At 40.4% G+C, this 26,021-nt stretch overlaps 1 protein-coding gene across 2 annotated transcripts in view; it reads left to right on the forward strand.

Moving 5' to 3' along the window:
* Positions 1-26,021, forward strand: part of SH3PXD2B (SH3 and PX domains 2B) — a 455,707-nt gene that overhangs the window by 425,236 nt on the left and 4,450 nt on the right. For both annotated transcript variants that reach the window (XM_053717127.1, XM_053717128.1), the window contains 2 exons: positions 18,859-19,085; positions 25,680-25,729. In XM_053717127.1, coding sequence (XP_053573102.1) covers positions 18,859-19,085; positions 25,680-25,729 — 277 coding nt within the window. The remainder of the gene's footprint in view (positions 1-18,858; positions 19,086-25,679; positions 25,730-26,021) is intronic.

Below are 26,021 nucleotides of genomic sequence, written 5' to 3' on the forward strand. Positions count from 1 at the left end.
CTCTAACGGGTTTCAAAAGTCCTGTTAAGTTGTAACAGTTTATGCAGAGAGTCTAATCAGCCGGGATAACCATAAATGCATAGGGAAAACAAAAAGAAACAGCACCTGCTCTCTTGCCCCGGCCTTCGTGCTATCAGACTTATGCACTTGTTAAGCTAATATCCTGAAAGAAAGCTAGATAGCCTATCTTACCCACTCTGTGCCGTTAGCCAGTTGAGGATCTATAGTAGTTAAGCTGCGCTCCGCTTTGCTTCCAGCACCGTCACCTTTTAGAAGCTATGCCCGACTCTGTCATCCGGCAGCCAGTAACAATCTTGTGAAGATCCGGAACCTTATACTCCAGCCTGCAATGCTGCCTTCTATTGCTGTTAGCGTGGTGCCGGGAATCCTCAACGCTGCAATAACACTGAGAGCTCAGGCCGGTCTGACCCTCCAAACCACGCTGCCGAGCCCCTTGCAGTATCCGCGCTCCGTGAGCATAATAGAACCGATACCAGGATCGGAGGTGGGTGCGCACAGCTTGTAAGGCTCCGCCTCTAAAATACCTCAAAGCATGAAGTTTAAACAGGTAAAGTTTTCAACTTAACAGAGTGGGTTTTAAAAGCCAAGCGTGATGCGGTTTCGCTAAATAGCCTTGTCTCTCACAGAGCCATCCAGCTTATAGAACTTGAATATACTGCAAAGTTCTTTTAAGACGAGTCCCGCTGTAACTATAGCGGCAATAGCCAATTTTCAAATTGCTTCAGTCTGTAAAGGTTCAACCAGGTGTCAGTTTTGCCAAGGCTCCGTCTCCCATTAAGACCTGCTCATAAGGCAGCCGATGTTTAGTACAAACGTAACAGCTTATACAGGTGCTCTTAGCAAAAGAGCTTATTCAGCCTCAAGAAGACTTCCTAGTCGTGGTCCGAAGACCCCCAGCCGGTCCTAGCTAGACATCCTAGGACAAGGCTTACTACGAGTGGCTGGAGAATAGTAACAATCCCTTTAGTGAGGAAAACAGAGCTGGTGGTAGCTACCTGCACGCTACCTGCATGCTACCTGCCTGCTCCGCCCCCAGCCGGAAGTCCCTCGCTCCTGAGAAGTTTTGTAGCTATGTAATTAATTTTGCTTATTTTTGAAAATTATTTTAAAATACTTGCCAGCTATTTTTAACATTTTTTATGCAAACTATTTTAAATTAATTAGCCCTTTTAGGATATGCACAGATCTCAACCTGTTTTATCTCCTTTTAAGCTTAGCTAGGGTTAGTACAGTGATTCAGAACCATCCCAGGACAGCCTGTTTCGTGGTGTTTGCCACTCATCCGCTGGGAGGAGGTTGAATCATTGCTAGGTGAAGTTGATTTCTGGAATAAAGGGAAGTCTGCCTAACAGCAGGCTTATTATTATTATTATCCAACAGATTCCGCAGCGCTATAAATATAGGCGGAATACAAGGAAACATTTATAGGGATCAGACGGGTAGAGGGCCCTGCCAAGAGTTACACTGTTGTAATCAGCTCTAAAGAAGGTGATCTACAAACAGCATGGCTCTTAGGCTTACATGCTAAGGGGGTTCAAGGGGATAGCAATTGTGGAGAGGAAACTGTATAAAGAAAGGTTAGTGTAGGTTGTATGCATCCCTGAAAAGTAGAGTCTTTAGGGAGCGCTTGAAGCTTTCAAAACTAGGGGAGAGTCTTGTGGAGCGAGGCAGAGAGTTCCACAAGATGGGAGCCAGTCTGGAGAAGTCCTGTAAGCGGGAGGAGATAACGAGAGGAGGAGAGTAGGAGGCCATGAGCAGAGCGAAGGGGACTGGAGGGAGAGTATCTGGAGACAAGGTCTGAGATATAGGGGGGAGCAGTGCAGTTGAGGGCTTTGTATGTCAGAGTGAGGATTTTGTGTTTAATCCTGGAGGCAAGAGGAAGCCAGTGAAGGGATTGGCAGAAAAGTGCAGCATATAAAGAGCGACGTGTAAGGAAGATGAGTCTGGCAGAGGCATTCATTATGGATTGTAAAGGAGCTATAGGCAGCAACTAGGGAGACCAGAGAGGACAGAGTTGCAGTAATTGAAGCGGGAAAGGATGAGAGAGTGGATTGTGTAAATAAATGTCTAATTTTAGAGATGTTTTTAAGGTGGAAGCGGCAGGATTTAGCCAAGGACTGAATGTGAGGAGTGAAAGAAAGATCTGGGTCAAGTGTGACCCCAAGACATTGGGCATGTGGGGTCTGAAGTAAAAAAGTGAGTCATTGTGAACCTCATTTGCTTATCTTACCCAGAATCCTTTGCTGCATTGAAAACATTGTACTCAGTTTTTTTGTGGGAAAAGTAAGCCTTCTGGCTTGGCTAGATTTGTTAATGAACTACACAATGAGTTATTATTTTAACTATATTTTGCTTATTGGAGGAATTTAGACTCACTTTTCCACTCTCTCTCTATACTCTCTCTCTCTCTCTCTCTCTCTCTCTATCTCTATCTCTATCTCTATATCTATATCTATCTATATCTATCTATATCTATCTATATCTATCTATATCTATCTATATCTATCTATATCTATCTATATCTATATATATATATATATATATGTGTGTATATATACATATATTTCATTCAAGTATAATAAACTGTAGATTTTGTTTATAATTTAAACTAGATCATACATACAATTTAAAAAAAGTTTCCTATTTACTTCTATTATTAAAGGGACACTGAACGGAAAAAAAATTGTTTTTGGAGTCAGATGGACCGTGCAATTTTAAGCAACTTTCTAATTTACTCCTATTATCAATTTTTCTTTGTTCTCTTCCTATCTTTATTTGAAAAATAAGGCATCTAAGCTAAAGAGCCAGCCAATTTTTGGTTCAGGACAATGGACAGCATTTTTTTATTGGTGGGTGAATTTATCCACCAATCAGCAAGAACAACCCAGATTGTTCACCAAAAAGGGGCCAGCATCTAAACTTACATTCTTGCTTTTCAAATAAAAATACCAAGAGAATGAAGAAAAGTTAATAATAGGAGTAAATTAGAAAGTTGCTTAAAATGTCATGCTCTGAATCACGAAAGAAAAAATTTGGGTTCAGTGTCCCTTTAAATTTGCTTTGTTACCATGGTATTCTGTGTTGAAGAGATACCTAGGTAGGTGTCTGTAGCACTATATTGCAGGAAATAGTGCTGCCATCTAGCACTCTTGCAATTGGATAACATTCTTGCAAAACTGCTGCCATATAGTGCTCCAGTCACACACGCTCCTGAGCTTACATCCCTACTTTTCAACAAAAGATTCCAAGGAACTGAAGAAAATTTGATAACCGAATATTGGAAAGTTGTTTAAAATTGCTTGCTCGATCTGAATCATGATAGAAAAAACTTTCATGTCCCTTTAACATTGTTCAGAAAGATTTATTCTATAATTGTAGAAACTTCTCATTTTGAGTTCCTCAGTTGCACTGTTGGGAAGAGTTTTCATTGCACAATTGAATAGAGGATCCTGTATATTTATGACAAATGGAAACTTTTCCGCTTCAGTATTCTCTGGAAAAAAAACTACATATTTGTTTACAACAGAATATTCCTAAATAGGCATTGAAATTGATTGCCGATTTGTGGGCCTCTCTTTCTGGCAGAGCATAAGCACTAGTTCATTGAGTAGCAAATGACCAAAAAAGGGCACGATTTGACTCAAATACATTTGTTTCATCAATGTAATCAAGGTACATTCATTAGAAAAAAAAATTGTTGAATGTGAAGGGCATTAAAGTTTCATGAGAACGCATTTTAGCAAGAAGTTGAATTGGCCCCTTAAAGGGACATGGTAATTAATAATAAAATGTTGTAATTTCTTGGCCATTTTAATTTTTTACTCCTGACCCTTCAACTCGTAGTTAAAATACAACATAGTTAAAATACTGCCCAGAGCCACAAGTCATTGTCAGTGCTAAGCAGGACACTATGGTTCCAATTAGGAGCAGTGAACATAGCCAGTTAGGAATCCCTGTCCGTGTCCTCTGTGTACTGAGGGCATTATCTGCAGTACATAAGAATAACTATGTGTTTAACAGGGGTTAAATACATACAAGGCATATTTGTACAATAACAGAATGCTTTACTTAAAGCCATAAAACTTTTTGAGTTATGTGCATATTATAATAGGGTCAACTGAGGTAAAACAGTTGGTGTGTAAAAAAAAAAAAAAGGGCTTGGCTATTGTTTGTTGCCAAGAGGCTTGCTTGTTACTATGGGGATAATGTCACATGCTTTGTGAAAGCTTTAGCATTATACTGTGCGCTGCTTTAGTCAGGTGTTGTGTGGCTTTGCCCCCTACTGTGCACGTGCATGAGTGCATTCTGCAGAAACTATGGCCTGCATAGCACCTTCCATATATAGAAATGCCCAGGGGGAGCTTGCTGCAAAGAAAACTATGCCTGAATAAAGGGGTTAATGGGGGCTAAGACAGAAACAGTTTTAAAGGTAAGCTTTGGCTGCATTATATATATATATATATATATATATCTATATATATATATACTGTATATATACCTATGTTAGTTCATACTGTTTGATTTCTCTGTTACGCTTTATTCTTACAACTGGACATGGGGGCCCAGATTACAAGTGGAGTGCCATTGATAGTGCATTGTGTAATATCAATATATGTGTTTCCATCTAAAGGGGAGGAGAGTCCACGGCTTCATTCATTACTGTTGGGAATTAAGAACCTGACCACCAGGAGGAGGCAAAGACACCCCAGGCTTAAATACCCCCCCACACACACACTTTCCTCATCCCCCAGTCATTCTTTGCCTTTCGTCACAGGAGGATGGCTGAGAAGTGCTGAGGATTCGGAGTAGTCTCTTATGGAGGGTATTTCTCTTTGCAGTGGAACTGGAGTTTTAAGTAGTCCTGTCAGCTTCTCAGTAAGAGCCTGGGCGATGAATATATGTTTCCATCTAAAGGGGAGGAGAGTCCACGGCTTCATTCATTACTGTTTGGAATTAAGAACCTGGCCACCAGGAGGAGGCAAAGACACCCCAGCCAAAGGCTTAAATACCCCCCCCACTTCCCTCATCCCCCAGTCATTCTTTGCCTTTCGTCACAGGAGGATGGCAGAGAAGTGCTGAGGATTCAGAGTAGTCTCTTATGGAGGGTAGTACTCTGCAGTGGAACTGGAGTTTTAAGTAGTCCTGTCAGCCTCTCAGTGAGAGCCTGGGTGAAAGTCCGGAGATGCAGGGAGAGTCTTTCTGCAAAACCATCCTGACTCATATTAACAGCTCCACAAGCAATCAGCGTTGACGAGTTTTGCTGCCTGCTTTCAGCACTCAAGTCCATGTCAGGAGCGATGCTACTAACCTGTCACACTTGAAGGGCTGTTTTCCTGTTTCACAGCGTAGATTCTGGTAAGATCGTTTAATTTTTTTATTCATAATGATGACACAGAAGACAGGGTCACAGTGTGACTCCTTTTATCTTTAAAGAATTGAGGCTTAATAGTCTTGGAAAGGGGATTATTTAACAAGGGCGGTTTATACATGATATTGTTTATTGTGTCATTGCTGCATTATGTGCAAGATGAGGCTCTGGCAATGTGTGGAAATTTCAGGTTACTGGCGGGAGTATTGCGCAGTCTCTTTTGGCGCATTTTCTCCTTGCCGGGCATTCCATGTGACCGGGTATGCCTAACTCTCTTCCTCTGTTGATCAACGGCACAGGAGACGAAATGGTTTCTGTAGTCTGGGTCCTAGGAGGTGGTGAGTGCCCCAGCCATTGGAGGTATAAAGGTGCCTATTTATAAGTTAAGCTAGTCCGTTATAAAAGCGCAAGCTATGGAGGACTCTGACACGTTAGAGGGTTCTCCCTCTTTAACAAAGTCTCATTCCTGTGTTTATTGTGAGGAGGTTCTGGTAGATCAGCCTGCTCAACTATGTTCCACATGCCTTGAGAAAGTTACGACATCTAAATGTAAACGGATGTCTAGTACTACTGATCTGTTGTAAGGAACTGTATTTTAAAAACTATGTTCCACTCAGTCTCACACAGTGTTTGAACCAGGAAGTATTATTAACTGAGGTTCTGTTATGATCCTTGGCTGAGGGAACCACTATGGGTTAACTTACTTAAATGCAGTATATAACACACAGATATCAGCAGAGTTCAGTTTCTTTTGCTGAATGTTTATGCAAAGAAAGTCAGTACAGTGTATATATTATTGTTCTGGAGGATCAGGCACAAGTAGTTGGAATAGCTCTCAGGCCACGTATAAGAGAATATGGATGCAGGCAAGTATATAATGTTGAAGCTTAAGTATCACAGCCACAATATAATTAGCAAGCAGCAGATACTTAATAATGAGAGATATGCATGCAGGCAAATATAGAGTGTTGAAGCACAGGTATCAGTGACAAAATAATTAGCAAGCAGCAGATACTTAATAAGCATAGAAAAAGCCTAATGGTTTTAGTATAGCAGCTGATACTTATTAAGCATAGAACAAGCAAGTAAATAACTTCAGAACTGCAGGGATGATAGTAATCACTGAAATATAGTCCCAGAGTCTTGCACAGCTTCATTTAATCACAGTAGCAGAAATTAATAACATGTGACTGAGTTCAAGATATACCTCTTCATGGAGAAGTACTGGTGTATTACTCACGAGTTTATCAGGAACACTGTCAGCAAGGTGAAAACAGCAGCGCTGTGGTGATGAGACTGAAGAGTTTGTGTAAGGCTTCTGGTTTGACAAACCTCAGAGTAGAGGGGGAACATCAGCAGAGCAAAGAAATCATTTGGCAGCTTGTAGTAACACACAAGAGAGCTGTGTATTCACTATTCAGAAGAGAGGAGGAGATCTGTAGAGCTGACAGCAGTCAGTAGGCTTGAGTAGTCACAACAAGGAAAAATGACCAAGCAATGATGGGTATGAGGAGGAGCCTTAAATAGGCTGAGCAGCCAAGATTTAAAATGACAGAACACAATATGATTAGTTCTTTACAGCCGTCCACCTCTGAGGGTTCCTCGTCCCATGAGGTGTGTTCCCTGCATTCATCTCCAATTGCACATGCAGCGCCCTGGGGTCCAACCGTTACTCCTTCGGGAGAGATTTGTTGGCTGTCAGACTTTGCGGACCAACTGGAATTGGCGGTTTCGAAAGTGATCCATGCCTTATAAGGTTCTGCTAAGCGCAAGCGTAGGGTGTACCATGGCGGCCTGGCCCAGGGCTTGTCTACGCTGATGGAAATCCCAGAGGCATTATACAATGACATGGTCCACTCCAACTCTTTGGAGGAGGCCCCTTCTGGGTCGAAGTCCGTGTCATCTAAACCTCCAGCTGCGGAGGAACCTGATTTTAGGTTTAGGGTGGATAATTTGTGCTTTTTGCTGAAGCAGGTGCTTGCTACTCTGGAGGTTCCGGAGCCTAAGATTCCGGAGGAACCTTCAATCCCTAAGCTAGATAAGGTATACAAGGACAGGGTAGTACCTCAGACCTTCCCGGTTCTCTTTAAGATGGCTAATATTATTAAGAATGAATGGGAGCGATTAGGTTCTTCCTTTTACCCTTCTTCCTTTAAAAAAATGTTCCCCCGTTCTGGACTCTCAGCTTGAGCTGTGGGGTACCATCTCTAAGGTGGATGGTGCTATCTCTACGCTCGCGAAACGGACAACTATTCCCCTCAAGAATAGTTTGTCGTTTAAAGAGCCCATGGATAAAAAGCTGGAAAACATGTTAAGAAAGATGTTTCAGCCCACAGGGTTTGTTGTTCAGCCTGCAGCGGTGGTTGCTGGAGCTGCAACATATTGGTGTGAATCCCTATGTGAAATGGTCGAGGGGAAGACTTCCATTGACGAGATACAAGATAAGATTAAGGCGCTGAGGATCGCCAATTCTTTCATCTGTGATGCCAATATGCAAATTATTTGCCTGAACGCTAAAGTGTCAGGTTTTTCAGTTTTAGCTCTCAGGGCCCTGTGGCTAAAGTCTTGGTCTGTGGACATGACCTCTAAGTCGAGGCTGTTGTCCCTGCCTTTTCAAGGAAAGATTTTGTTCGGTCCAGGATTGGATTCGATCATATCCATGGTTACAGGAGGCAAGGGAGATTTCCTACCGCAGGATAAGAAGGCTAAGCCTAAGGGATCTACTTTTTGTCCCTTTTTTTCGTCTCACCACGAAAGCAGACTAGTCCAAGGGAACTAGTCCAAGGGAACTAGGGAACTAGTCCAAGGGAAGCCAGCTCAATCTTGGAACAAGTCTAAGCAGAGCAAGAAGCCCGCCGAGATGAAATCAACATGAAGGGGCAGCCCCTGACCAGTCTCTGGACCAAGTAGGGGGCAGAATATCTCTCTTCTCAGAAGCCTGGTTGCAGGACGTTCAGGACCCTTGGGTTCTGGAAGTGGTCACCCAGGGTTCAGATCCCATCTGTCCCAGGGCAGATTCCTCCTGTCGAACCTGTCTTCAAGACCAGAAAAGAGAGGCCTTTCTAGAGTGTGTGAGAGATCTCACCTCTCTGCATTATTGTACCAGTACCCCATGCAGTACGGGGTCTAGGGAACTATTCCAATGTTTTTGTGGTTCCAAAGAAAGAAGGCACGTTCCGCCCAATTCTGGAGCTAAACTGTTTAAACAAGTTTCTGAGTGTTCCATCATTAAAAATGGAAACGATCAGATCTTTTCTGCCCCTACTTCAATACAGTTTATGACGACTATAGACTTGAAGGACACTTACCTTCATGTGCAAATTCACAGGGACCGCTTCAAGTTCCTAAGATTTGCGTTTCTGGACCAACACTTCCAGTTTGTAGCCCTTCCTTTTGGTCTCGCAACGGCCCCAACAGTCTTCACAAAGGTTCTGGGGGCGCTGCTTGCAGTGGCCAGATCCAGGGGCATTGTGGTTGCGCCTTACCTGGACGACATACTAGTTCAGGCGCGGTCGCTCAGCCTCGCAGAGGGTCTTTCGAGGCTCGTCGTCTTCTGCTCCAATCGGTTGGAAGATCAACTCAGGAAAGAGTTCCCTGGTTCCCAGCAACAGGGTAGAGTTCCTGGGCACGATAATAGACTCTGTCCATGAAGATATTTCTCACAGATCAGCAGCGCAGGAAGCTTGTGTCCACCTGTCTTGCCCTTCAGCACTCCACAAGCCTGTTGGTGGCTCAATGTATGGAGGTGATAGGTCTCATGGTGTCAAGAATAGATGTCATCCCGGGGGGGCGGAGCTAGCCTTTGGAGAAACAAGACGTGTTTAGAGGAAGCTCCTGCCATTATCCAATTTAAAATAGCTTTTTTCCCTCAAAAACTACAACCAAGTTCTCTCAATTTCAGGTTCAGAAGGAATAGCAGTGATCTTTAAGCTGAGGAAAAGCCGGAGGAGTAAGCATTTAAAGGAGCTTTTACACCCCTTGCACAGACCCACCACGTGAGATTATATATGGTAGTCTGGAGAAGTTATTTGTGGTCACGGCTCATTTGTAAAAACAAGAGCTCTCAATGAGTACTCAACTTATAAAATACAGCATTGACACTTATCTTAGTTACTGTTACGGCTAATTTTTCAAGGGATCTGCTGTTCTAATTTGGACTCAAATCCTAACAAAGATGGCGGCTATCTTACTTTTACTACAGCAACTGGAGGCAAGGATGGATAGTCACTTCCGTGAGTTGCATATGGAACTTGTCTCAGGACGTGATACGCTGGGAGAGGAATACGTACCCTGCACAGGATCGTCGGTACATATGGAAGCCCTTTCGGCCGTCTCCTCTTCTTACCTACCTGAGAGGGTAGAGTCTGCACGCAACTCTGTTCATTCAAGCGCAGACACCCTCCTACCTACCACCTTACAAAGCTCCGCTTGGTCTGCAAGGAGTACACAGAGTCCTGCTTGGTTGCCGGATTCCAACATCAGTGAAAATAGAGATCCCGCTGGGCTGGAGGGGATGCTGGACTCTTTAGATCATGACAAGTGCGGAAAGGCTCCTGCTATGCTATCAGCTGTCGGAGAAAAGTTGCTAGAGTTAGATCTAAGATTGCTAATAAATTTAACCGCAGGAGCTGTTTGTCCCATGGTGCCAAATCATGGCGATAAACGGATCGCCTGGTTTGATCTGGACTCTGCTCTCCTTCATTCAATGATCCCACGCAGTGGTTTGGAGAGGACTGATATGTACTTTTTACAGAACCCGGCATGCAGTTTCTCAGAATGGGGAGCCTTCCACTCTCAACTTGTAAGTAACGACCAACTTGATATGGGTTTTGACTATGCTGAGCCTTGGTCATCAGGAGAACTGTTCTCTTGTTCCCGAGCAAGACACCTACAGAAAATAGGTATCGGATGAACTGTTGATTCAAACCAGAGCACTTGCTGACAGCCCCGCTAGAGCTACTTGGATATGTTTCTCCGTTATATATACTAAATGTGGGACACTCGTTCTAAGGTTCCCTATCTTGTAAGACTTATGTGTGCATTGAATATATTTCTACTACCCCATATATCCCTTTACACGAAATCCTAGTACAAATCTGTTATTAAACCATAGTTGCATGCTATAGGAGAGTTTATTGCCAAGCATTTACACTGCTGATTTCGGTATTATGTACCGTTGAAAATTTATTGTTTCTTTTTTCTAATTACTTCTCTCACAGACCGGATATATAGGCTGGTTTGGTTCCGTTGTGATACAGGCTGGTCATACTGTACATGTTACTCTTTAGGAATGAGCGGTATGGCCCAGCTCAGAGATTTACTTAGTTCTCTATGCCTCTTTCTTACCGCTCCATAGCTCATACGATTAGCTAATATTTTATACGCAATTTAACCCTATACACCACTAAGTTAGCGTTGCCTTCTAGTAATCAGAGGTAAGGTGCTTATATTTCTACGATATTTTTATAGACTTATAGGCTCATCACTATAATACTAATTGTCTATTACTATCTATATCACCTTACTGACTTTAAGCACCACATTGCTGCTCTTTTAGTGAGTAGTACAGTTGGCCCTCTGATGTTATATATCTTTTCAACAGGGCTCAGATCTTCCCTAATGTGATAGGAACCAATTATAACTTAGGCTGTGTTTTCTGGACCATATAACTCAAGTATATTCGCTGTTAGTCTGCCTAATTAAGGTCATATTTCTGTTGTTAATATCTTTATTGTATTATGTTTGCCTACAACCTTGTGAGTTTTCTTGGTTAATCTCTCTATCCCAATGCCAAACAATATGTTCCCATGGAGTCTACACAATAGTCTAGTATAACATAGATGACCATGTGTCATAGTAGAACCTTTAGGACATAGATATGTCTCTAACATACCCAAACCCAAGTAATTACTATTCAACTTCACCAGTCTAGGTATAATATAGCTTATTATTTATCTAACTCGGTCAAGTGCTCGTGCCAAATATGGCTACCCTTAAAGTCAAGACCGGTAGCTGTGTATTATTCTTAACTTAACCCAGGGTGAATCTTTCCCTCTATCTACTCCATAGGCCTCCCCCCTTACTCACTTAAGTACACTTAATACTCCCAATTTCTGAAGCTAAATTTTTACATCTTATTGTATACCTTGATGTGGTATGTATACTAGTACATAGTTCTCCCTTCTATAAGGCACTTTTACCTATCACACTGGCTGCTGTTAATGTTTTCTTTACACTACACCCTCCTTTAGCAAAGTAATTAGAAATTGATTTGAATAAGTATATTGCGGTCTGCAGCGTAAACTATATCAATACTATTTTATCTACACAGGTTATGTTATGTCTCCCCATTTCTATGCTATGTCTTTTTAGTGCCCCATGGGTTTCGCATCACATTATCTTATGTTTGTTTTTACTATGTTTATATATTATCATCTTTCCTCCATAGAGCTAGCCCAGATATAATAGGCTTCAATGTCAATATATGTTTGCCTTTATTTAGCATGTATATCAAACTCCCATATATTAACTGCTCAATTCTAATTTTAGCTTTAAGTAGTACAAAGCTGTTACTCGGGGTGATGTGCTGTGAACCCCATATACCAGGAGTCGTTAACTTTTATAAGACAGTCTGAAATAGTTCACATTTACTTATAGTTAACATTACCACCCTACATCTCTGTTCACTCAAATGTTCTCATATGTGGAAGTGCTTAGAGGGTTGTTTAGGAAAAGCCAAATGGTTTATAGTTATTTGTTAATAGTGTTGTTTCCTCATATACGTATTATCACGTAGCTTACTATGATACTGAGATCCAGATTACCACTTCTCTCAGGTGGAACTCAACTATAATTTGTGACTATGCTCTATGTTCCTACCATTTCCCTAATTGTCTGCTCAGATGTGTTTCTACCATTATCAATAACATCAAACCCCCACACGCACACTATTGGTATATAAACTAACTACTATTGTTTAGCTCACACCGTAAATACTAACTGGCTCCGCCCTCCACCCCCCCCCCCCATTCCCTTTATTACATTTTGAGCGGCTTTTGCCCGCTGCATCCCCCTCCCCCATAAATCTATAGAGTTACCTCCTCCCTAGTCTCACCCTTTTCTGAATAGATACCTTACTCTTTTTTTTGTACATAGCTAGGAGAGGACCTTTTCTACTTGTATCACGTTTATGACACTCTAATACAAAACTGAAGTCTTTCTATGTGATAGCCCACATTTTCTGGTAATATTTGAGATGCTAGAATGCAATAATCTCTCAACTATGCTGTGTATACTTTGTCTTGTAAATGTTTTGGGGCATACCCTATATTCTGTATTTGTTCACGACTTCAATAAAAAATTATAAAAAAAAAAAAAAAAGAATAGATGTCATCCCATTCGCCAGGTCCCATCTCAGACCTCTTCAATTGTGCATGTTGAGACAGTGGAACGGCGATCATTCAGATCTATCACAGCTGATATCCATGGATGCTCGGACTCGGAACTCCCTCTCTTGGTGGATTCGTCCGCAAGAAGGATGTCCCCATGGACAGTTGCTCCGACCGTCCTGGGAGATTGTGACCACGAACGCCAGTCTGACAAGAATAGGGAGCTGTTTGGGGTGCCAGGATAGCACAAGGAAAGTGTTCCAGGGAGGAGTCTCTCCTTCTAATCAACATCCTAGAACTACGAGTTATTTACAATGCTCTGAAGGCATGGCCTTCTCTGGAGTCGGTCAGTTGCATCAGATTCCAGGCCGATAACATTACCTCGGTGGCTTACATCAACCAAGGGGGTACGAAGAGCTTCCTCGCGATGAGGGAGGTGTTTCAGATTCTGGCGTGGGCCGAGTCCCACAACTGCTCGCTCTCAGCGATTCACATTCCAGGTGTGGATAACTGGGAAGCAGACTTTCTCAGCAGGCAATCCTTCCAACCGGGGGAATGGTCTCTTTACCCAGAGGAGATTTGTCACAGATGGGGAGCCCGGAGATAGATCTCATGGCGTCAAGACTCAATTTCAAGCTACTTCCATACTAGGTCCAGGGATCCCCAGGCGGAGCTGATAGATGCCTTAGTGGTTCCTTGGGGATTCAGCCTAGCTTACATTTTTCCACCGTTACCACTTCTACCTCACGTAGTGGCAATCATCAAACAGGAGCGGGCCCCGGGCCATTCTGATTACTCCTTCGTGGCCACGGAGGATGTGGTTTACGGATCTGGTGGGGATGTCATCCTCTCCACCGTGGAGGTTACCCTGTCGCAGGGATCTGTTGTCATTTCAACATCGAAATCTAGATTCTCTGAGGCTGACTGCGTGGAGATTGAACACCTAGTCTTAGCCAAGAGAGGCTTTTCAGTAAGTGTGATTGATACGCTAATTCAGGCAAGGAAGCCAGTCACTCGTCGCATCTACCATAAGGTGTGGAGGACTTACTTGTCCTGGTGTGAGAAGCATGGATATCCTTAATAAGGTGAAGGTATCAAGGATTCTTTCATTTCTCCAAGATGGTTTGGAGAAGGGTCTTGCCGCTAGTTCCTTAAAGGGTCAGATTTTGGCATTATCAGTTTTGTTGCATCGGAGACTCGCTGAGCTCCCTGACATTCAATCTTTTGTTCAGGCTCTGTCTAGAATTAGGCCTGTCTTTAGACAGTCGGCTGCACCTTGGAACTTTAAACTTAGTCCTTAAGGTTTTGCAGTTGGTTCCGTTTGAACCTATGCATTACATTGACATTAAGATTCTGTCCTGGAAGGTTCTCTTCCTGTTGGCCATTGCATCGGCATGCAGAGTATCTGAACTGGCTGCCTTGCAATGTGAGCCTCCTTATCTGTTTTTTCATGCGGATAAGGTTGTGCTTCGCACTGGTTTGGGGTTTCTTCCCAAAGTGGTGTCTAACCGTAACATCAATCAGGAAATAGTGGTTCCTTCTTTGTGTCCTAACCCTTCTTCTTCTAAGGAGAGATTACTTCATAATCTTGATGTGGTTCGTGCCCTGAAATTCTATCTTCAGGCTACAAAGGATTTCAGACAGTCTACATCTCTTTTTGTGGTGTATTCAGGCAAGCGCAAGGGGCTTCCCTGTTTTTTTGGTTGAGGAGCTTAATTCGCTTGGTAAAGGAATATAGCACTTGTGGGACACGTTGATATAAATAAAAAATTATATTTATTGAAAAATGTTAAAAAGTAGAGGCATAGAACAGGGAATTAACCCCTTACACGTTTCATGCCGTAAACAGGCACTTAATCATAGGGTGATCCTAGTACTGTATGTCTTTGGCAATACTTTCTAAAAGGGCTTTATGGTTAAATCTTGGTCTGATGATATGATTTCTGAATCCAGGCTTTTATCTCTCTTTTCTGGGAAAGATGTTGTTTGGTTCTGGCTTGGATTCTATTATCTCAACTGTTATAGAAGGGAAAGGAGCTCAAGTATACATTTTAAACTCCTAATAATTTTTGTTCCTTTCATCAGAACAGGGCACAGCAATCAGATTACTCTACTCAGAAATTTTAATCCTTCAAAGGCACTGAACTAATTCCTCAGAATTCCTACTTTCAAATTGGAGACTATGCTGACTTTTTGGCCTCTTGATTTGCAAGGTCCGTTTATGTCCACAATAGATTAATGGGATGCTTATCTTCATGTTCCTGTTCTCAAGTAGCATCATCAGTTTCTTAGGTTTGCCTTATTGGTCTAGCATTTTCAGTTTGTTGCTCTACCGTTTTTTTTGGATACAACTCCAAGAATATTTTCCAAGGTCCTGGGTAACCTTTTGTCTGTGATCAGAACTATTGCAGTGTTTAATTACCTGGACGATATCTTGGTTCAAGCTTTATCTTTTCATTTAGCAGATTCTCACACCAGCAGACTGTTGTTGTTTCTTCAACAAGTTGGTTGGAAAATCAGTTTTCTAAATAGTTCGCTCAAACTAAGGTAGTTGTTTCTGGGGGTCCAGATAGATTCAGTTTCCATGAGTCTTTCCTAGACAGCCTGTCTAAACCTTCAGTCTTTCTTTTCCCCTCGTATTTTGCATGGAGGTGTTAGGTCTCATGTTTGTGGCTTCTTAAGCTTTTCCCTTTGTTTGTTTGTTTCTTTCTTCATGAGGCCTCTTCAGTTTTGTATGCTTTGGCAGTGGTGCAGGGATCATACTCTATCTCAAAGGATTTGTATAGATTTCAGAATAAGCCAGTCTCTGTCTTGGTGGCTGAATCATCAGCTTATTGCGCAGAGGACTTCTTTTGTTCATCCTACTTGATCTGTAATCTCAACAGATGCAATTCTTTCAGGGTGGAGGGTCGTCTAGGGGTCTCAGAGTGCAAGGGGTTTTTGGTCTCTTTGTGGGTGTGAGGTTTCCTCTCAATGTTTTAGAACTCAATTTTCAGAACCATTCAGAGTTGGTCTCTTTTGGAAAGGGAGTCTTTTCAGATTTGAGATCGAATATGTTTCAGCAGTAGCATATGTCAATCTTCCAGGGGGGAACTCAGTTTCCCAGCCATGAGGAAATTATTGCAAATTCTTTCCTGGGCAGAAGTCAAGTCAGTTGTCAAATTTCTGCTGTTCATATTCCTGAAATAGACAACTGGGAAACAGATTATTCTCAGTTGTTAGCCCTTGCATCCAGGAAATTGGTCTCTTCATCTGGATGTCTTCGATCAGATAGTGGATCTTTGGGGTCTCCCAGAGATAGATCTGATGGTCTCTTGGTTGAATCTCTTAACTTCCCAGGTACTGGGCAAGTTCAATGGATCCTCAAGCAGTGTTTGTGGATGCTTTGGTAGTGCCGTGGTCATTTCAACTAGCTTTTGTTTTATTCACCTCTGGTTTGTCTTCCCAGGGAAATTGCCAAAATCAGACTAGGGGGTGTCAGTGATTCTATTTGCTCCAGCTTGGTCTCAAAGAGTTGGGTATGCATATCTAGTTCAGAGGTCCAGTTGCCCTCTTTAGTCTTTTCCTTTGCATTTAGACCTTCTGTATCAAGGTCTGTTTTTATTCAGGTCTCAAATCTCTAAGCTTGATAGCATGGAGTTTGAACAAATAGTTCTTTAGCAGAGAGGGTTCTCAGATTCACAGAGCCTGTGTCCAATAAGATATATTATTAGGTTTGGGTGACCTTTATTTCTTGGTGTAAGGATCATGGGGTTTCCTGGCATTTTTTAAGAATTCCTAGGCTTTTGCATTTTTTGCAGCATGGTTTGGATAAGGGTTCACCCGGCAGTTCTTTTGAAGGGTCAGATTTCAGCTTTCACTTCTTTTCCTCTGGAAGATTGCAAATCTTCCAGATATTCATAATTTTGTTCAGGCTTTGGCTAGTTTTAAGCCTGTTGTTGAACCATTTTTTATTTTCTCTCTGGAGTCTTTTCTTGGTTTTGAAGGTTTTGCAGAATCCTCCTTTAGAGTCTATGCATAAGGTTATGTTTCTTTTGCCTATTTCTTTTTCTTGAAGAGTTATCTCCTCTTTCATGTGATATTACTTATCTTATTCTTAAAAAATAAGACAGTTTTTAGGACTACGTTTGTTTTTTTGCCTAGGGTTGTATCTTCTGACTATATCATTAGGGAAATTGTTGTCCTTTCTTTCTGTCTTAATCCTTAAATTCTTCAGATAATATTTTGCATATTTTGGATGTTAGAGCATTAAAGTATCATGTCGATGCTACTATAGTTTACGACAAACTTGTAGTTTGTTTTCTTTTCTGGTTCCAGGAAAGGATAGAAAGCTTTCATTTCTTTGTCTTCTTGGTTGAGACTTCTGATCCATAAGGCTTTTTTTTGAGGCAGGTCAGCCTCCACTTTAACTGATTTCTGCTCATTCTACTAGATCAGTTGCCATTTCTTGTTTTTTATAACAATGAGGCTTCAGTTGACCAACTTTGCAAGGTAGCTACTTGGTCTTCTTTCTATACTTTTACTAAATTCTATCATTTTGATTTATTTTGCTTCTTCTGGGGTGGCCTTTGGTACGAAAGTCCTTCAGGCAGTTGTTTAAGGATGATTGAGTCTTTGACTGTTGGTTATTTTTTTTTCATTGCATTGTTTTGCCCTTTTTTGGTTTCTTTTGGGGTTGTGGAAAAGGATGTTTCTTAAATACTACCCATTTTTTCATTACTTTTTGACACTTCACAGCTTGGGTAAAATAATTTCTTTCATGGTGGTGAGAGTCCATGACACACCACCCTTTGTTTTTTCTGGTGCTGTTTTTTTTTTGTTTGTTTTTTCGCACATTTTTTTCTTGCACCTATTTTTTTTTTGCTCATTTCTTTTTCTACCTTTTTTGCTTGGCTATACGTTAGACTGAGGTGGGAAGGGTTTTATAGAACTCTTGGGTTTTGGATATCTTTGCCTCCTCCTAGTGGCAGGAAAGAGTAATTCCCAGGAGTAATGGATTGTGAATTCTAAACATGAAAGAAATTAATTTATCAGGTAAGCATAAAATGTTTTATATATACTGTGTATCTATAGATAAAGATATATAGCTATAGATATTTATTTAACAAAAATATATACAGATATAAGAAGAAAATGTTTTTATTATTTTTAAATATATAATTCTATATAGTGAAGAACATTTTTATTTGAATAATTCTAATGCACCTTTGGCTTTAGCGCAGTTCTCCTAGCGCAGCTTCGGGTTAGCCCTCAAGAGTAATCCAGCAGAGGCTTTTTTAGAGTGTGCCATAGAAGTCTATGGAGAAAGAGAGTTAGCATTGTTGTGTTGTCCGACCTCCAGATGTTAGCACACCATCTTTTGCTCGAGCGATAACTTTTTTACTTTCAATTTGTAATACTAGTGCAAACATGGGAGCGCTATTGATTTACCTTGAGCTGTGTTAGTGCCTAGCAGCACTAAACTTTTGGCTCTACACTTATAATCTTGGCTGGAATGTGGTGTTTAAGAAATTTGTTGTATAATTCCCCCCTACATGTCAAAGATTTCCAGACCACCATAATGCTGAAAAGTTGTTTTCAAAATCTCTTCTTTTTCCATTCCTGAATGAATATAAATATCCATGAATATGTTTGTTTTAGACGTATGGGCATTTCTGCTTTGTTCAGGAGCTAACCATATTTGCAAGAACTACATCTTGTTTTTTTTTGTTTTTCATTAAAGGACTACTAAATACAGTACAACTGCATAATTAACAAGTGCATAAAAAAGACAAGGCAATGGTACTTACTCTATATATCAAAAAAGCAGTAGAATATTTTTATTCTGGCAAATTTATTTTTCTTTCTCCCATTTTCCAGGCCCCTGTATCATGTGACAGACATCAGCCAATCACAGATTAGTATGCGTATACCCTGTGAACTTGTGCACATGCACAGTAGGATCTGATATCTCAGAAAGTGTGAATATAGAAAAACTGTGAAACATTTTATAGTGGCAGTAAATTGGAAAGTGTCTTAAAACTGCATGCTTTTTCTAAATCATGAATGTGTTTTTTTACTTTAGTACCCCTTTAATTTCAGATATAAAGGTGCAGAGGGCTGGGCCCCTGCTTCCTATTTGAAGAAGATTAGTGGGGAGCTGTTGGCCCAGAAACTTGCAGCAGGATCCAGTGCCAATTCTAGTGCTCTCGACTTGGATGGAATTGCCAGGCAGCAGAGCTATTCTGGTCGAGAAAAAGAAATTCCTGGTCAGCTGAGAGATGGGAGGTTTGATGCACGCCCTGCCCCTTTTATGGACATTAAAAGAAGTGAGGTTCTTTGATTTCCCCATATTATCCGGTACACTCAGACTTCTAAAGGTTATATTACTCCATGCTACCTGCCGCAACAAAACTCTCATCTGATCATAATGACTAATTATGCACTACTTTTTTTTTTAGCAAGAATATTTATTAAAGTTAAAGGGTTAGAAAGGTCAACATTGAAATGTTCATGACTGCATTTCAATTTTAAATAGAAGCATTTTTGCACTATACTTCCATTAGCAAAAATACTTCTAGTAAAATAAATTACTGTTTTTTTCTCCCAGTGGCATACGCACATATGCCCGTCCATCAGTGTTCAAGCTCACAGAGCTTGCAGTGGTGCGTATTGTGTCTGTGAAGACTTCATTTGTGTGATATTCTATAAGGAATCCTAATACATTTATTTTTGACTTACAATGTTATTGATTTGTATGTTTATTTAGATTGTGAAACTAATTACTTCTATATTGTGCTTTTATAGATATATACTGATATATACTAGATTTTTATTCCCTTATTAATAGCAATTTTACATTCCCCTGTTGGTTTTAGCTCCTAAATAGGAGTGCTTTCTCCATCTGATATTTTTTTCAGATTTTTTGGTAGTTTAGAGGGATCTACTTATTTCTTTCATGTAATTGGCAAGAGTCCATGAGCTAGTGACGTATGGGATATACATTCCGACCAGGAGGGGCAAAGTTTCCCAAACCTCAAAATGCCTATAAATACACCCCTCACCACACCCACAATTCAGTTTTACAAACTTTGCCTCCCATGGAGGTGGTGAAGTAAGTTTGTGCTAGATTTCTACGTTGATATGCGCTTCGCAGCAGGCTGAAGCCCGGTTTTCCTCTCAGAGTGCAGTGAATGTCAGAGGGATGTGGAGAGAGTATTGCCTATTTGAATACCATGGTCTTCCTCTAGGGGATCTATTTCATAGGTTCTCTGTTATCGGTCATAGAGATTTCTTCTCCTACCTCCCTTTTCAGATCGACGATATACTCTTATATACCATTACCTCTACTGATTCTCGTTTCAGTACTGGTTTGGCTATCTACTATATGTAGATGAGTGTCTTAGGGTAAGTAAGTCTTATTTCTATTCATGACACTCAAAGCTATGGTTGGGCACTTTATATGTAAAGTTCCAAATATATGTGTTAAACTTATATTTGCCATGATTCAGGATAATCAGTATTCCTTCTTTCAGACTGTCAGTTTCATTTTTTTGGGAAAATGCATATGAAATTATATTTTTCTTACCTTAAAAATGTTCAGTTGACTTTTTTTCTAAATTGCGGGCTGTTAGGCTCGCGGGTGCAGAAAATGCTTCAATTTATTGCTTCATTTTTGGCGCGAGACTTTTTTGGCGCAAAAAAATCGTAATTTCCAGCGTCATAGTTGATGCCGGAAGTTTTCACGTGGTTGCGTCATTTTTTACGTATATGTGTTGCAGACGTTTTTGGCGCCAAAAAATATGGGCGTCAAAAAATGTGGGCGTTATACTTGGCGCCAGTTTTTTTCACATTATTTCAGTCTCACTTTTTAGTTGCTTCTGGTTTCTAGAGGCTTGTTTTGTTTTGCATTTTTTCCCATTCCTGAAACTGTCATTTAAGGAATTTGATAGTTTTGCTTTATATGTTGTTTTTTTCTATTACATATTGCAAGATGTCACTACCTGACCCTGGATCAGAATCTACTTCTGGAAAGAAGCTGCCTGATGTCGGTTCTACCAAAGCTAAGTGCATTTGTTGTAAACTTTTGGTAACTGTTCCTCCGGCTGTAGTTTGTGTTAGTTGTCATGATAAACTATCAAACGCAGATAATATTTCCATTAGTAATAATCCATTACCTGTTGTTGTTCCTTCAACATCTAATGTTCAGGATGTTCCTGTTAATGTAAGAGAATTTGTTTCTAATTCTATTCAGAAGGCTCTGTCTGTTATTCCTCCTTCTAGTAAACGTAAGAGGTCTTTTAAAACTTCTCATATTTCAGATGAATTTTTAAATGACCACCATCATTCTGACTTATCTATTTCTGATGAGGATCTATCTGGTTCAGAAGATTCTGCCTCAGATATTGACACTGATAAATCTTCATATTTATTTAAGATGGAGTTTATTCGTTCTTTACTTAAAGAAGTGTTGATTGCATTAGATATGGAGGAGTCTAGTCCTCTTGATATTAAAACTAATAAGCGTTTAAATTCAGTTTTTAAACCTCATGTAGTTATTCCAGAAGTTTTTCCAGTTCCTGATGCTATTTCAGAAGTAATTTCTAGGGAATGGAATAGTCTGGGTACTTCATTTACTCCTTCTCTAAGGTTTAAGAAATTGTACCCTTTGCCATCTGATAGATTAGAGTTTTGGGGAAAAAATCCCCAAAGTTGATGGGGCTATCTCTACTCTTGCTAAACGTACTACTATTCCTACGGCAGATAGTACTTCTTTTAAAGATCTTTTAGATAGGAAGCTTGAATCCTTTCTAAGGAAGGCTTATTTATGTTCAGGTAATCTTCTTAGACCTGCTATTTCTTTGGCTGATGTTGCTGCAGCTTCCACCTTTCGGTTGGAGGCTTTAGCTCAACAAGTGTCAGACCATAATGCTTATAGCATTGTTAAACTTCTTCAACATGCTAATAACTTTGTTTGTGATGCCATTTTTTATATAATTAGAATTGATGTCAGGTATATGTCTTTAGCTATTTTAGCTAGAAGAGCTTTATGGCTTAAGTCTTGGAATGCAGATATGACTTCTAAGTCAACGTTGCTTTCTCTTTCTTTCTAAGGTAATAAATTATTTGGTTCACAGTTGGATTCAATAATTTCATCTGTTACTGGGGGGAAGGGAGCCTTTTTGCCTCAGAACAAAAAATCTAAAGGTAAATATAGGGCTGCTAATCGTTTTCGTTCCTTTCGTCAGAATAAGGAACAAAAGCCTGACCCTTCCCCTAAAGGAACAGTTTCCGTTTGGAAACCTTCTCCAGTCTGGAATAAATCCAAGCCTTTTAGAAAGTCAAAACCAGCTCCCAAATCCGCATGAAGGTGCGGCCCTCATTCCAGCACAGCTGGTAGGGGGCAGGTTACGATTTTTCAAAGATGTTTGGATCAATTCGATTCAAAGTCTTTGGATTCAGAACATTGTTTCACAAGGGTACAGAATAGGTTTCAAGGTAAGACCGCCTGTGAGAAGATTTTTTCTCTCACGCATTCCAGTAAACCCAGTAAAGGCTCAGGCGTTTCTGAAATGTGTTTCAGACCTAGAGTCGGCTGGGGTAATTGTGCCAGTTCCAGTTCTGGAACGGGGTCTGGGGTTCTACTCAAATCTGTTCATTGTACCAAAGAAGGAGAATTCCTTCAGACCAGTTCTTGATCTAAAAATATTGAATCGTTATGTAAGGATACCAACATTCAAAATGATGACTATAAGGACTATTCTGCCTTTTGTTCAGCAAGGGCATTATATGTCTACAATAGACTTACAGGATGCATATCTTCATATTCCAATCCATCCAGGTCACTATCAGTTTCTGAGATTCTCTTTTCTAGACAAGCATTACCAGTTTGTTGCTCTTCTGTTTGGCCTAGCAACAGCTCCAAGGATCTTTTCAAAGGTTCTCGGTGCCCTTCTCTCTGTAATCAGAGAACAGGGTATTGCGGTATTTCCTTATTTGGACGATATCTTGGTACTTGCTTAGTCTTTACATTCTGCAGAATCTCATACGAATCAACATGTGTTGTTTCTTCAAAGACATGGTTGGAGGATCAATTTACCAAAGAGTTCCTTGATTCCTCAGACAAGGGTAACCTTTTTGGGTTTCCAAATAGATTCAGTGTCCATGACTTTGTCTCTAACAGAAAAGAGATGTCTGAAATTGGTTTCAGCTTGTCGAAACCTTCAGTCTCAATCATTCCCTTTGGTAGCTTTGTGCATGGAAATTCTAGTTCTCATGACTGCTGCATCGGAAGCAATTCCTTTTGCTCGTTTTCACATGAGACCTCTTCAGCTTTGTATGCTGAACCAATGGTGCAGGGATTATACAAAGATATCACAATTAATATCCTTAAATCCCAATGTTCGATCTTCTCTGACTTGGTGGTTGGATAGCCATCGTTTAATTCAAGGGGCCTCTTTTGTTCGTCCAACCTGGACTGTGATCTCAATAGATGCGAGTCTCTCAGGTTGGGGAGCTGTATGGGGATCTTTGACAGCGCAGGGGGTTTGGGAATCTCAGGAGGCGAGATTACCAATCAACATTTTGGAACTCTGTGCGATTTTCAGAGCTCTTCAGTTCTGGCCTCTTCTGAAGAGAGAATCGTTTATTTGTTTTCAGACAATGTCACAACTGTGGCATATGTCAATCATCAAGGTGGAACTCACAGTCCTCAGGCTATGAAAGAAGTATCTTTGATACTTGTATGGGCGGAATCCAGCTCCTGTCTAATTTCTGTGATTTACATCCCAATTCCCACAATTGGGAAGCGGATTATCTCAGTCGCCAGACGTTACATCCGGCGAATGGTCTCTTCACCCAGAGGTATTTCTTCAGATTGTTCAAATCTGGGGACTTCCAGAAATAGATCTGATGGCCTCTCATCTAAACAAGAAACCTCCCAGGTATCTGTCCAGATCCAGGGATCCTCAGGCGGAAGCAGTGGACGAGTTGTCACTTCCTTGGAATTATCAACCTGCTTATATCTTTCCGCCTCTAGTTCTTCTTCCAAAAGTGATTTCCAAAATCCTAATGGAGCGTTCGTTTGTACTGCAGGTGGCTCCAGCATGGCCACACAGGTTTTGGTATGCGGATCTCGTTCGGATGGCCAGTTGCCAACCTTGGACACTTCCGTTAAGGCCAGACCTTCTATCTCAAGGCCCATTTTTCCATCAGGATCTCAAATCATTAAATTTGAAGGTATGGAGATTGAACGCTTAATACTTAGTCATAGAGGTTTCTCTGATTCAATGATTAATACTATGTTACAGGCTCGTAAATCTGTGTCTAGAAAGATCTATTACCGAGTTTGGAAGACTTACATTTCTTGGTGTTCTTCTCATAAATTCTCTTGGTATTCTTTTAGAATTCCTAGAATTTTACAGTTTCTTCAGGATGGTTTGGAAAAAGGTTTGTCTGCAAGTTCCTTGAAAGGACAAATCTCTGCTCTTTCTGTACTTTTTCACAGAAAGATTGCTAATCATCCTGATATTCATTGTTTTGTACAGGCTTTGGTTCGTATTAAGCCTGTCATTAAGTCAATTTCTCCTCCTTGGAGTCTTAATTTGGTTCTGAGGGCTTTACAGGCTCCTCCTTTTGAACCTATGCATTCTATGGATATTAAATTACTTTCTTGGAAAGTTTTATTCCTTTTGGCTATCTCTTCTGCTAGAAGAGTTTCTGAGTTATCTGCTCTTTCTTGTGAATCTCCTTTTCTGATTTTTCATCAGGATAAGGCGGTGTTGCGGACTTCATTTAATTTTTTACCTAAAGTTGGGAATTCTAACAACTTTAGTAGAGAAATTGTTGTCCCTTCTTTGTGTCCTAATCCTAAGAATTCTCTGGAGAGATCTTTACATTCTTTGGATGTAGTTAGAGCTTTGAAATATTATGTTGAAGCTACTAAAGATTTCAGGAAGACTTCTAGTCTATTTGTTATATTTTCTGGTTCTAGGAAAGGTCAGAAGGCTTCTGCCATTTCTTTGGCATCTTGGTTAAAGTCTTTGATTCATCATGCTTATGTGGAGTCTGGTAAATCCCTGCCTCAAAGGATTACGGCTCATTCTACTAGGTCAGTTTCTACTTCCTGGGCTTTTAGGAATGAAGCTTCTGTTGATCAGATTTGAAAAGCAGCAACTTGGTCTTCTTTGCATACTTTTACTAAATTCTACCATTTTGATGTTTTTTCTTCTTCTGAAGCAGTTTTTGGTAGAAAAGTACTTCAGGCAGCTGTTTCAGTTTGATTCTTCTGCTTATAATTTCAGTTTTTTCATTATAAGATTAAAACTTTTTGATTTGGGTTATGGATTATTTTTTCAGCGGAATTGGCTGTCTTTATTTAATCCCTCCCTCTCTAGTGACTCTTGCGTGGAAGTTCCACATCTTGGGTATCTGCTATCCCATACTTCACTAGCTCATGGACTCTTGCCAATTACATGAAAGAAAACATAATTTATGTAAGAACTTACCCGATAAATTCATTTCTTTCATATTGGCAAGAGTGCATGAGGCCCACCCTTTTTGTGGTGGTTATGATTTTTTTGTATAAAGCACAATTATTCCAATTCCTTGTTTGATGCTTTCGCTCCTTTTTTATCACCCCACTTCTTGGCTATTCGTTAAACTGAATTGTGGGTGTGGTGAGGGGTGTATTTATAGGCATTTTGAGGTTTGGGAAACTTTGCCCCTCCTGGTAGGAATGTATATCCCATACGTCACTAGCTCATGGACTCTTGCTAATATGAAAGAAATGAATTTATCAGGTAAGTTCTTACATAAATTATGTTTTTCACCTTTGGGGGGGAAGGTACTGAGAGTTTATCTGCTTGTTGTTATAGCGCAAAAGATTATATATTTCTTCTATTAATTTATGTTTCCTCACTCAGGATCTCCAACCATGAGACAAAGACCTCCTCCCCGCCGTGATCTCACTATTGTAAGTGTTCTATAAAGTAAAAAATAAATAAATATATATACACAAAATGTTTGCTCTTTAGCTGGTCTGAAACAGCTGAATAGGTGAAAATAATGTAGATATAAAGAAAATAAATAGTTTGATTTTATTTTTTAGATGATTGCATTTAATAGGGTTGAGTGCACAGTTGTTCCTGTGTATTATTTGGGTATTCTTTTTAACAATCTGTTCATCGGCTTTTTATATCTTTTTGTTTTGCAACTTTTTTGCCTTCTGTTTTTTTATACTTTGAATAATATATGGAAAGCATCTC

Source organism: Bombina bombina, chromosome 6 (genome assembly GCF_027579735.1).
Source record: "Bombina bombina isolate aBomBom1 chromosome 6, aBomBom1.pri, whole genome shotgun sequence".
In the NCBI taxonomy this organism is placed as follows: Eukaryota; Metazoa; Chordata; class Amphibia; order Anura; family Bombinatoridae; genus Bombina; species Bombina bombina.